Genomic DNA, 12883 nt, shown 5'->3' with positions numbered 1-12883 from the left:
CATCCATCCATCCATCCATCCATCCATCCATCCATCCATCCATCCATCCATCCATTTTCTGTACACGCTTCTTCCTTTTCAGGGTTGCGTGGGTCACTGGTGCCCATGTTTTGTAAAGGATTGCACCATATAAATGATGTTGCTACATTTATTTGGTAAAATGTTTCGCAATGAAAACATCAGACTGTGTTGATTTATGCATTATTTTCATTGGCGCCTCACCCCTCACCAAAGCGATTGCTCCTATTTGTCACTGTCACAGACACAGACAAGCAGTCTAAAAATTGATCATTGCATGTGAGCTGTAGTAGGTGGCTAATCAGAATATATAGCCTAGAGTTCCATGCAAAAGTCTTTAGTCTTTTGTTTTTCTGTATATTTTTCTTACAATGACCCAGACTGTCTTGCCATTGATTAGTGGTCCTGAGTAATAGTTCTTCAAGATCTCCCTAATTATTACTCCCCTATCAGTCCAGTTTCTTTTTTCTGATACTTTTTTCTTGTAAGTAACTTAACTCTGACCTACATTTTACAACAAATTCAGGAGCAAAAGCCAGACACCCCCCCCCCCCCCCCCCCCCCAAAAGCGAGTGTCCACAGCTCCTCCTGGAATCATTTTGTTACCAGCAGCCCATCAAGATACAATTTGTCTTCATTTCTTTGTTCAATCCATTTAAAATACAAAAGATAGCAGATTTTGACTCATAAAATGTATTTCAGGACCAACATTTGATGGGAAGATGTATCTCACAGGTCCATTGTCAGTTTTTTTTCTGTATTTCTTCTTTTTATTCCTGTCTCTTAAAACATGTCTTAGAGATACTGTCCATTTGCTGATAGTTTCTTAGACTTGACATTTAGTTTTTTTCTCTTCTTTTTTTTGTTCTCCACTTTTCTCGTTTCTTAAGCACACACTGCATAAAGCCTGGGTTATAGTCGCGCTTTGTGTTGTTGCGCAAGCTCCGCGGGGTGCACGCGCTCCTGAGCCGCACGCTGTGTGAAAACATAGTTGACGTTCATGTTATCGCTGTTCTTCAGTGACCGACAGACGGCAGTACGGTGCCAAACCAGAGGAAAAGTAGTTGGGAAGAGTGTAGAAGAAGAAACGCTTGACGTCACACATAACATTGTAACAATATTTACCTCTTTTTTTTTATATTATCTGTTTCTCTGTGCTTCACGAACTGAGAGAGCAGCACTGGTTTGTTTCCTCCAGGATCACAAACCGGTCGCAAATATACAACCATGTCATCCGGCATATTAACTCATCTTTCTTTAAAGCCGTTGCTATTTCCTCCTATGAGTTTTGTGCCATCTGGTTGTCTTTATGATCTCTCATGGGGGGATCATACAGATGCCGGTACATTTGGACCTGTTCAGCGAGATCACCTTCGCGACGAGTGGCGCGCAGTCTTTGCGGAGCTTCAAAATTTCTGAGGAGCACGACCACGCGTCAGGACATGATGCTCGGGGGCGGGGATGCCGCGATTGCGTAACTTTTGACGCAAACCCCCTCCCGCCCTGTGCGTTGCGTCATCTATAACCTAAGCTTCAAGTGCTGTCATGATCAGGCAGAGAAAATTGTACAAACTCTGCAGGTTATTTTTGCTCTCTAAAGCTTTTGAAGCAAATTCCAACCCTTGTATTATATTTTCTTTTTCTCATGTTTCTATTTTTATTTATTTATTTATTTATTTATTTATTTATTTATTTATTTATTTATTTATTTATTTATTTATTTATTTGTTTGTTTGTTTATTTGTTTATTTATTTTGTCATCTTTATAACTACATTATATTTGTTTACCCCAGGCTACTGACAGGGACACCAGAAACTTCAGTGCCATGGCATACCGTCTAATAATTCCACCGACAACAGATGGCCAGGACAGCTTTGTCATCGAGACCTACACGGGCATCATCAAGTCGGCCATGATGTTTCGAAACATGCGCAGATCCTATTTCAAGTTTGTAGTTGTTGCCACAGATAACTATGGAAAAGGTTTCAGCAGCACTGCTGACGTGGTGGTGAGTATCCATAAAAGAGCATTTACCAGATTAAATACTGTTTATATGAAAGGATTATATACTTCTTTATGTTGGCTTACATGTCAGTGACATGGCAAACACCTATTGATTTATTCTCTGGATGACTTCAGCTGCAGATAGCCACACAGAATCCCACATCTTCATTTTTTTCTGTCTTACAAATCCTCCAGATTAAATCATTTATTGCACAGTGGTTAATATTTTTGTACTTGACATTTCGAATAAGATTTTAGTTAAACATGCATCTTGTTGGGCAGTGAATGTGTCATATTTTTCAAATAGCATATTGGTCTCAGATACAGAATGCTCTCTCCTACAGGTTATGAAAAATTTGTTTTTAGTGAAATTTGTTTAGCAAGGATTTTTTTTATCCACGATAGGAAAGAGCAACAAACATTTTTCAAATTAATTAGAAACTTGTAATGCTTGTCAAAACCCTGCCGAGTGGCCAAAGAAGTTTAAGGTTTGTGAATAATTTCAAAGAAATTGAAAATAAATCGGATGCAGCTGGAAATAATTGGGTCAGCATTAAAGAATGATTTGTTTTGTCACATCACAAGATGATACAGCAAAATATCACTTATTTAGAAGGTATTCGTAAGATTTCTTCCACCCATGTATAGATCCAGAATTGCTCCACAGTAAAGAGACAGATGAGGTGTAAGGATAAATTTACTCTAACTTCAATAAAATGCATGCTTTTTATCATAATCGTTCAGTAAATATTTATACTTTGTTTAACTTTGTTTATTTGGTGCTAAATGTTTTAGCTCTAGTCCCTTGAATAACTCACATGAGGTACAAAACACCTAAAACTTGGCCTCCGCTACTTTCTTGTGATCCAATTAAAGTTTTTCCTTCAGCCGCTATAATAAACTGTAAATATTGTGTGCATATGCCTTTCCTGAGTGTTTGTCCTTTTTTCCCCCTAATAATTTCCCCACACACCCGCTGTTTGGGTGCTGCTTTCCCCCTAAATCAGCGCTTATTTTTCCCGACTGTGGGCAGGCATTTTTTTTTTGTATCAGTGAAATATGTCTAGCTAACAAGTCTCTAATGAGACAGAAGGAAGGTCTGGTACATCGCCTGAATTTGAGAAAGCAGAGAGTGCATAACCACTGCACTCGTTAATTTTCAAGGGGAAACCTAATTTTACAGGAGCCACATGGGAGCTTTGGCTTCAGAGCACAGAGGCCGTTGCCTATGCACTTAAGTGTGGCATCAGAATTATATCCTGTTAAATCTGCTGCATGGCATCAATACAAGCAGGCAGTTAGAGAGTCTGACTTGCTGCATTGAGAGAATCATTTAAATGAGTCGACTAAACTCACAGCGGGACACATGAATAATTGGCTTAATCACAATTTATCTTGATTTTCCTGACCCTTTTTACCTTTTACGTTTTCTCCTTTCCCCCGTGTTCTGCTCAATCTCTCAGGTTTCCGTGGTCAATGCATTGGACATGCAAGTTGTTGTGTCCACTGTCCCTCCCACTTTAGTGGAAGAGAAGAAGGAGGAGCTCATTAGGTAAGAAAAGAGTCATCTTTCTTAGAAAAACTGGAAGTCAAATCATGTGAAGGTATTTATTGGTAGTTGGCATTTAGGCACAAAAATACTCGAGTACAATTCAAAAAAGTTAACAATTTGATCTTCAAAGATCAAGATTTGGTATTTTTCGATTGTAGCATGTTGTTGCTAGTCAACTTTTATATAAACACTATGAGGCGTCAAAGCACCTTAACCTCTGATGATAATGAGGCCCGACAGAGTGGCACCACAGCTTTTTGGAAGCAAGGTTGGAACAAAAAGGGCTTTCAGGTCTATCCACTGGAGTCTGTTCTCCTAGGCCAAATTAATTAATAATAGGCATTCATGATTCATCTCTTTTTTCCAGCACTTGGGGCAGAGTATTTAACCAAATTAGTTCATCTGAAAAGCAAATGTGTGCTTGTAGTTGTTTTCCAGAGGCCTACTGTGTCTCATCCACACAAGTAACACTTCTGTTTAGATTGTGGGGGAAAAAACATAGCTCTTTAGGCAGTTTGTGATTTTGCACAGTGCTGAGTTGAAATTGTTGTGATCCACAACTATTTCAGATCAATAGTTAAAAGGTGTACTCACTTTACCACACAGTAAACCCTTTTGTTCATAGATTTCTCCTTGCATGAAAATGGTTTTTAGGGCCTTATTTTGTCAAAAGCCCAAAGTGGAGAGGAAAATTACTTTTGATTAGGACAATCACTGCCAGAGAGCAGTACTTGGGATTGATGGGTATCATAGAGCTCATGGCATGATGTTGTCAGATTTGATTTAAAATAAATATTAACCCAGTTCTTGCTTATATAAGCTTATATAAAGGTGTATTCACGCCAGCCCTGTTTAGTCCTCTTTAATCGAACTCTAGTGTTTTTGCCTCCCCGGTTCATTTGGGAAGGTGTGAAAGCATAATCAAACTCCGATGCGAACTAAAAAAATATGAACTCCAGTCCACTTAAAAACCTAGGTCTCAGTTCGGTTGAAGTGAACTCTGGTGCAGTTTGATTGCTTGTGTGAACGCCAAGCAGACCGCTCCAAAAGCAAGAAGCAGGTCATTCTGAGTAATAACAGTAATAAAGTTACTCATATCTTCTAAATACCTTGCTTGACATCTGTATAAGGTGGACATCCCTGCTGTGAAGTTGGATGTGCTCCTACTCAGTGAATGCTGCCCCATATGGAGCCGTTTCAGCTGCCTTGTGTGTGGAAAAACAATATTCTCCACGTTTCCACCTCATCTTCCACTCAGGCTGAGCTTATTGTTGAAGACCATTAGCTAGGCAAATTTGCCAAAAGCAAAAATCTAACATCACTTCATGACATGTTGGTTTACATTTTGTGAAGACGGAAGTTGCGTTCCATGTCTTCTTCAGAGGTTTTAGTGTTGATTCCTTCACTGGTTCTTGATGCAGCGCCACCACAAGTGACAGACGAAACTGGCTGTTTACAGAGTTCGGTTCATTTGACAATGTGCAGTGTGAATGTAAACTGCACCAACTGAAAATGTAAACAAGTGTTTCAATTTTAGTCCCCAACCAAATCTACCAGATTATCAGGTGTGAATACAACCTAAGTCTAAACCATTGATCTATATTACTGGATTGGACGTCGCCTATAGCCGCTATAGTTAGCGACCACCGTCACAGGAACCATTACTATGCATTGAGTCATGTCAACAAAACGGTAGAGTTTCAATGCGAGATGCGCATCAATCTGTCACAAAAATATTCATAGCACCCTCATTTCTTATCCGATTTCTATAAAGTATGGCTTAAATTAAAGCTGAGAAAATTGCCGATGTTGTGATATGTAAAAAATGTATTTGCTCAAGAGATAAATCTATAAGCAGTCTGGAAACTTTTCATTTTAGGTTTTTGCTAACATATTTACAGTAGAAGCCCCTTTCAGTCACATAAAACTAAGAGTCATGTGTGTCATATATACACTCACCGGCCACTTTATTAGGTACACCACGCTAGTAACGGGTTGGACCCCCTTTTGCCTTCAGAACTGCCTCAATTCTTCGTGGCATAGATTCAACAAGGTGCTGGAAGCATTCCTCRGAGATTTTGGTCCATATTGACATGATGGCATCACACAGTTGCCGCACATTTGTCGGCTGCACATCCATGATGCGAATCTCCCGTTCCACCACATCCCAAAGATGCTCTATTGGATTGAGATCTGGTGACTGTGGAGGCCATTTGAGTACAGTGAACTCATTGTCATGTTCAAGAAACCAGTTTGAGATGATTCCAGCTTTATGACATGGCACATTATCCTGCTGAAAGTAGCCATCAGATGTTGGGTACTGTAGTGGTCGTAGTGTAGTGGTTGGAGTATCTCTACAGTACATTGTGGTCATAAAGGGATGGACATGGTCAGCAACAATACTCATGTAGGCTGTGGCGTTGCAACGATGCTCAATTGGTACCAAGGGGCCCAAAGAGTGCCAAGAAAAGATTCCCCACACCATGACACCACSACCACCAGCCTGAACCGTTGATACAAGGCAGGATGGATCCATGCTTTCATGTTGTTGACGCCAAATTCTGACCCTACCATCCGAATGTCGCAGCAGAAATCGAGACTCATCAGACCAAGCAACGTTTTTCCAATCTTCTCTTGTCCAATTTCGATGAGCTTGTGCAAATTGTAGCCTCAGTTTCCTGTTCTTAGCTGAAAGGAGTGGCACCCGGTGTGGTCTTCTGCTGCTGAAGCCCATCTGCCTCAAAGTTCGACGTACTGTGCGTTCAGAGATGCTCTTCTGCCTACCTTGGTTGTAACGGGTGGTTATTTGAGTCACTGTTGCCTTTCTATCAGCTCGAACCAGTCTGCCCATTCTCCTCTGACCTCTGGCATCAACAAGGCATTTCCGCCCACAGGACTGCCGCTCACTGGATGTTTTTTCTTTTTCGGACCATTCTCTGTAAACCCTAGAGATGGTTGTGCGTGAAAATCCCAGTAGATCAGCAGTTTCTGAAATACTCAGACCAGCCCTTCTGGCACCAACAACCATGCCACGTTCAAAGGCACTCAAATCACCTTTCTTCCCCATACTGATGCTCGGTTTGAACTGCAGGAGATTGTCTTGACCATGTCTACATGCCTAAATGCACTGAGTTGCCGCCATGTGATTGGCTGATTAGAAATTAAGTGTTAACGAGCAGTTGGACAGGTGTACCTAATAAAGTGGCCGGTGAGTGTATATAATTCTAATTTTACATTTGTTTCCTGGTTCTTCATTCGCGCTGAAGTTATGGAGTTTTTTACTCTGATATATAATCATAAACTACAGGATGTACCATATGCTGACTGGACAGAACATCAGTACCAGTAATATCTACACAGTTCAGCCTAGTAGTAGCAAAGGTAATGTTACTGTTGTCCATTAAATTTACCTCTCACAATGTTATCCTAACGTAATAACAATATTAATAAAAATATAATAAATTGTTGGAACAACAAAATTGTCTTTTCGTTGGTTTACCCGACGTAAGGTTGTCAAAATCAAGCTAGCATAACTGACCTACTTTCCACATCGCTGACATTTTTTAAAATAAAAATATTTTAATGACCTGTAAAATGTGATAACCTTGACCTTGTGATCTTGTTGTTGTAGTGTTGACAACTTATGGCAAAATATTGCATCCTTTTTTTGATATTCCTTGCATGACTGTCTGCTGCATCTCCTTTTTACCACCATTCATGGATGTTCCCGAGTCAAAACTCAATGCCTAGCAATGGATCCTGTGCGGCGCACGATTAATCACGTGATGTCCAATCCAGTTATATAAATCAGTGGTCTAAACATTAACAGTTCTTCCTTTTTTTGTACTTCTATCTAAAAATGTTTTTGATTTTTTGGGTTAATTTCAGTATACTGGAGCGCCATGTCCAGGACCAGATTCCCGGTGCCAAGGTTATTGTTGAGTCCATTGGACCGCGTCGTTATGGTGACGGCTATGAGTTAGAGGACTACAGTAAGTCGGACCTGATGGTGTACGCCATTGACCCCCTCACCAACAGGGCCATTTCACCACTGGAACTCTTCAAGTGAGTGGCTAAAATTTATTACAGAGAAATCCACTGTACCATTTTGTTGTGAAATTGATGTCTTATTGTCCCTGCTGTGCTACATGTTGTCTCTATAATACCTATTTACTTTTTTAACCCCAAACATTAATACTGTAACTTTTTCGGGCTCCCCTTGGCATCTCCACAATGTCTACAATCCTTTCTTTTTCATGACTTTGATTATCCTGCAGGCGTACAATCTCTGTCAATAAATGAAGATACAGAATTGAAGGGAGGAGGATGGAGTGAGGTCAGAGGGGGGACAAAGTGGGAGTCTAACAGGGAGTGTTTCAATCAGTGCATCAATCCATCATTCCAATACCTTAGAGGCTGTTCTTGGAGCTGGGAGAGATGCCAGCAAAACATTTTATTTCTTTTATTTTAGGATGCAAAGTGCTTGGGGGCTGTCTGTCGGAGACAGTCTGCAAAAGTAACAAAAAGAGGCAAAACTTCACAAAAAGTGCCTGCCATCAACTTTGTCAAAACCATCAGATGAAAAGAAAAAGAAGTTGGCCTTAAGTTGGCCGGGAGTGTCTTGCACTTAACATTGTCATGCTCCCTATCCTGTCTGGCCAACCAATCAAACAGTTCTCTTTAAAAGCTGCCTCCACCAGAGCATGAGAGCTACCGATCAATGGAAACACTTCTCACTCAATCACCCCTTCATGCTGCTTACCTTTCGTTTAGCTACCTGGCAGCAGCACCTCTATTTATTTCTTTTAATCCAGGGTTACTGTAATTTCTTTTGGTCACCCCGAAGAAGCCCGCTTTACCTTCAAAGGGACACGACTTGCTCTGTTCATTTAGAAAAGTGACATTCAGACATGTTTTATGTTGGATTGCTCTTTGTGCATTGTCTTTGTGTCCTTGACCGTCTAATGTGGCACCACACTTTTAAGGATGGAACTGAGATTGGAGCCAACAGGAGGGCGGATCTTGTGCTGTAAAAACTTTTCAACCAACGCACCGTTTTGATGGTGCCTCCGAGACAGTCTAAGTAATTTGTAAAGAAATTTGCCATATTCCTGATTTAATCAGCATCCATTTCTCCACATAATGTCAGGAAAATCATATAAATTAGAGCCATAAAAGTATTTATGCATGCAGCACGTCAGGATTTGCTGAGGGGTAATTGCATCTTTTAGAGCTTCAACTCTGCCGTTGTATCACAGAGGGGGGACGGCCTTGTTAGTAGGATTTTGCTTCACAACCTGTCCCTCTTCCACCTTGAATGCAGCACTCGCTTCCATTTCTCTCTGGAGAATATTTTGCCAGAGTCCAGTTAATAACCTTCATTTACTCCTATTTATCCACCTAAAGAAAAACAGAAATGACGGTAATTGGGCATGGCAGTGTGCTTACTTCTTTGTAATGTGGAATGTTTGGGAAACTGTTGCGTTGTATTTACTTAGTTTCATAAATGATACTGAAACAACAGCAGGTGGAAACATATTCATTGTACCAAAGAGTAATGTTAATTCTGCTATGAGTCTGAGAGAAAAACACACTATAGGTGTCAAAATCTCTTTTTTTGATTTGCATTTAAATTTAGGAATACATTTTTATGATTAGTGTCAAATTATTACAGCTTATGTTTTAGTATAAAGTATGCAATTATATAAATTATGTCAGTCACCTTGAAATGATTCGCTCTCAGGAAATGAGACACTCAGACCCGTGGTAACTTGCATATCTGGCAGCGCGAGTGGCAGAAAAATAAATTGTGCAAAAATGTATTGGAAAATGATTAGTCTGGGTACATTTTTGCTGGCCCTCAATCTCATATAAATCTAATACTCAGTTTAATTTTGGATTGGTTTGCTACCAAATACTGTGTGAAATATTTGTCATTAATGCTCTTTTATCAACTAACAGAATGTTTAGTAAGGCAGTTATATATATTGAGGTGAAACTAAACAGGACAAAAATTATGAAAATTTGTGTTTAGTAGATTGTTACTTTGTTGTGACAATGCTTTTTGGCAATAAATATTTTACAGTTGGAAAGTCTAATGTCCCTTTTAAATGGTGTTACATTTGTTGGGGACCTGTGATTGTGGGATGAGCAGGAAAGCTGAGTATGTGGGTTGCACACACAAAAAAATAGCCAAATCCTCTCTGCCATTGCCAAACAACTCACTTTCTTGTTGCTGTTGACACTTGTTTTGAGCTTCTGGTACCCCCAGGTACTGCCAATCAGGTGCCCAATTAGCAATTTCAGTGTAGAGACTACCACCAGTATTTAGGAGTGCGGAGGATGGGATGGCCTGTCAGCAGTCCTGACCTCGAGGCCATTGAACAATTATAGGATCAGCTTGGGCTTGCTGTTTGTGCCACATTGGCTGACTTGCAACAAATTCTGATTGAAGAATGGGACGCCATGCCACAGCAGTGTGTTGGCAGACCGGTAACCAGCATGAGGAGGAGGTGCCAAGCTGTTGTGGCTGTGTATGGTTCTTCCACATGTTCTTGTTTGTGAAATGAATAAATGGTTCAATTGCCAATATGTCTTGCTTCTTCAAACTTCAGTCATCCAATCCACCAATCACCAAACAAGTCAATGGCAGAATAAACTGGTTGGCGATGGCAAGGAGGATTTGGCTAATTTTCTATGTGCACAACCCACATATTTAGCTCTGCTGCTCATTCCACAAAAGCATTTTCCTTACAACATGTGGCACCATTTAAAGGGGAAATTAATAGGCTTTCCAGTGATGTCCTTATTTTTTGTGATAAGTTTTGTTTTAAACCCACTGAAGAAAACTTTCTATTTGGATGAAAAACTCCTTGTAGTTCTCTTGTTCTATTTTCATGTTGTTTGATTGTTTTATCATAAAAAAACAATGCCAAAGTCACAAAATTTCTAAATACATTTAACGCTGCTCATTGAAAATGGCATTTTCCCTCTTCGTTCTAATCATCTTATGAATTTCAGATTTCTTGACGGCAATGTGCTGGACATCAATAAAGAGTTCCAACCACACCTGGGCGAGGGCGGCCGAATTCTTGAGATCCGCTCACCAGACGTTGTGGCCAGTGTGAAGAAGGCTGCCCAGGCTGTAGGGTACACAGAGGGAGCTCTGCTGGCACTGGCCATCATCATCATCCTCTGTTGCATCCCTGCTATCCTCATCGTCATGGTCACATACCGACAGTCAGTACTCTTTCTCTATTATTAATTGCTGATTTTTACAGTTTGCTCCTAAAAACTACTACTACTACTACTACTAATAATAATAATAATAATAATAATAATAATAATAATAATAATAATAATAATAATAATAATTACCAGGTTGTCAGAAAAATCTAAGGGGAAAATTAATTACAACTAAGCAGATCCCTGTCTTGGGAGTTATTGTGTTGCACTAATGGTTTTAGCCAAAAGGTTTCTATTCCAAAGAGAAATCAGATATTTATAATTGGAATGTAAACCATTCTTTACTGCTTGCACCCTCCGGCCTGTTAGAGCAGAGCCAGAACATCCTACAAATCTTATTGAAAAGAATGTTTGTTGTGGATTTAGGGAACACATTTCCTGCTCTACTGCCACTTTTTTGTGTGTGTGTGTTTGCATCTCTTGCCATGAACCTCTCTCATCAGACATGCTGACTGCGCACTCTGCTGGGCTAATCTCCTGCTCATGCTCTGTGAAAGCTGATTAATTAACACTCATTTGTGACAAACATCTACAGCCAATTGTGATCGTCACAGTGCGTCTTCTCACTTCTTAATCAACTCTGCCCTGCGCACCCGCAATAATTTGCGGGGTTTTTTTCTGGTTCCATCCCTCCCACTGACACACCGCAGTTTGAACAAAATGTGATGCTTTTTATAAAAAAAAAATTACATTGATGAAGTAAAAGGTTGGCAAATGTTTAGTCCTAGCAGATGGGTAGAGTAGTTGTCCACACACCAATGTGCAGACCAAATACAACAGAAATACTGTTGATTGGTGACATTAGACCCTGAAACACAAACTGTGATAGCAGATGGCACTTTGTTGGTGATGACATTACAATGGGAAAAGTTAATTTTCTCATTTGTGTTTGTCAAACTAATTTAGTGTTCCGTTAAGCTGAAATCCACTATGATCTTTTACACATCAATTTGTTCAGTCATGTGGAATAATTGAATTCTGCTGTTAATAAGCACTGGCAATGGGAAGCGTATGAGGTTTGCTTTAGCTTTTGTAACATGTGGCTCAACACATGCACCTGGAGATTTTTGAGGGTTTCTGTTTAGGTAGAGATTGAGTAAACGTACCATTTTGAGCTAAATAAGTAAATATGGGTTTTATATTTACAATGAATTTCTTAGTATGCTTTTATTTGGCATTTCTAAAACATCAAAACTGTGTAAACGATTGTTAAAATTGGAAGCCCGAATCATGCCCAGAAAACCAATTCTCAGTTGAATGTTTATTTTCAAATCTAAAGACACTATTTTACTTCTGAAATGTGGCTCTGAAGACATTAAACAAAACAGTCACAAATCATGTGTTCTTAAAATGTTAATATTAAACCTGGTCACTCCCTCTGTATGATGTCATAGTAACCAATGAGTACCCCTAAAACAGGTAAAACATTATGTGTTTACACTGCTGGAGAGAGGCACATGTCACTCTAAATAGAGATCTGTTGATTCTCTTATCGTTTAAAGTAAATGATGATGATCTATAAAATAAGTTTGTATATGAAATTTTGTTATTCAACCACAAAATATCCAACAAGTGTATAAAATTATATTAATGCCAATATTTTTATGATAAAAACTAATTATATGTTTGCATTTTGTCTCATTTTTTTCTCTCATATCTTTTTTCTTGCATCAACAAACGTCATCAGATTCAAGGAGTAAGTATGGTTTTGTTTTCTTTACTTTGTTTCACGTTCAAAGTACATTTTCTCCTGCCTTCATCATTCATTACTTATTTAAAGCCTGATTAGTTGTTGCGACTGTGTCACGAACGTGAAATGTAAGCTTATTTCCACGTCACTTACATAATGACATGAAACAGCACCGAGTCTACTTGTGGATTACAGACCTACATGTAATATGGCGGAGCAGTTCTTCTCATGTGGAAAATCCAATAAAATTCAAATGGGGAAATAAACAGAAGACTGTTTTGCTTTGTCAAAAACTGTTGATCTGCCACGTCATTTGTTAGGAGTCATATGGCTTCACCGCAAGCAGAATAGGGTTTATATATACATATATATA

At 39.4% G+C, this 12883-nt stretch overlaps 1 protein-coding gene across 10 annotated transcripts in view; it reads left to right on the top strand.

The window, feature by feature from the left end:
• The window catches only part of LOC106513529 (protocadherin-15), a 207090-nt gene that overhangs the window by 174394 nt on the left and 19813 nt on the right, over positions 1-12883 (top strand). For all 10 annotated transcript variants that reach the window (XM_014002479.1, XM_014002461.1, XM_014002432.1 and 7 more), the window contains 5 exons: positions 1812-2027; positions 3487-3575; positions 7464-7640; positions 10596-10814; positions 12508-12516. In XM_014002479.1, the coding sequence (XP_013857933.1) occupies positions 1812-2027; positions 3487-3575; positions 7464-7640; positions 10596-10814; positions 12508-12516 (710 nt within the window). The remainder of the gene's footprint in view (positions 1-1811; positions 2028-3486; positions 3576-7463; positions 7641-10595; positions 10815-12507; positions 12517-12883) is intronic.

This window comes from Austrofundulus limnaeus, unplaced genomic scaffold (genome assembly GCF_001266775.1).
Source record: "Austrofundulus limnaeus strain Quisiro unplaced genomic scaffold, Austrofundulus_limnaeus-1.0 Scaffold0, whole genome shotgun sequence".
In the NCBI taxonomy this organism is placed as follows: domain Eukaryota; kingdom Metazoa; phylum Chordata; class Actinopteri; order Cyprinodontiformes; family Rivulidae; genus Austrofundulus; species Austrofundulus limnaeus.
Note: the sequence above shows the minus strand (reverse complement) of the source record. Positions and strands in the feature narration are given on the sequence as shown.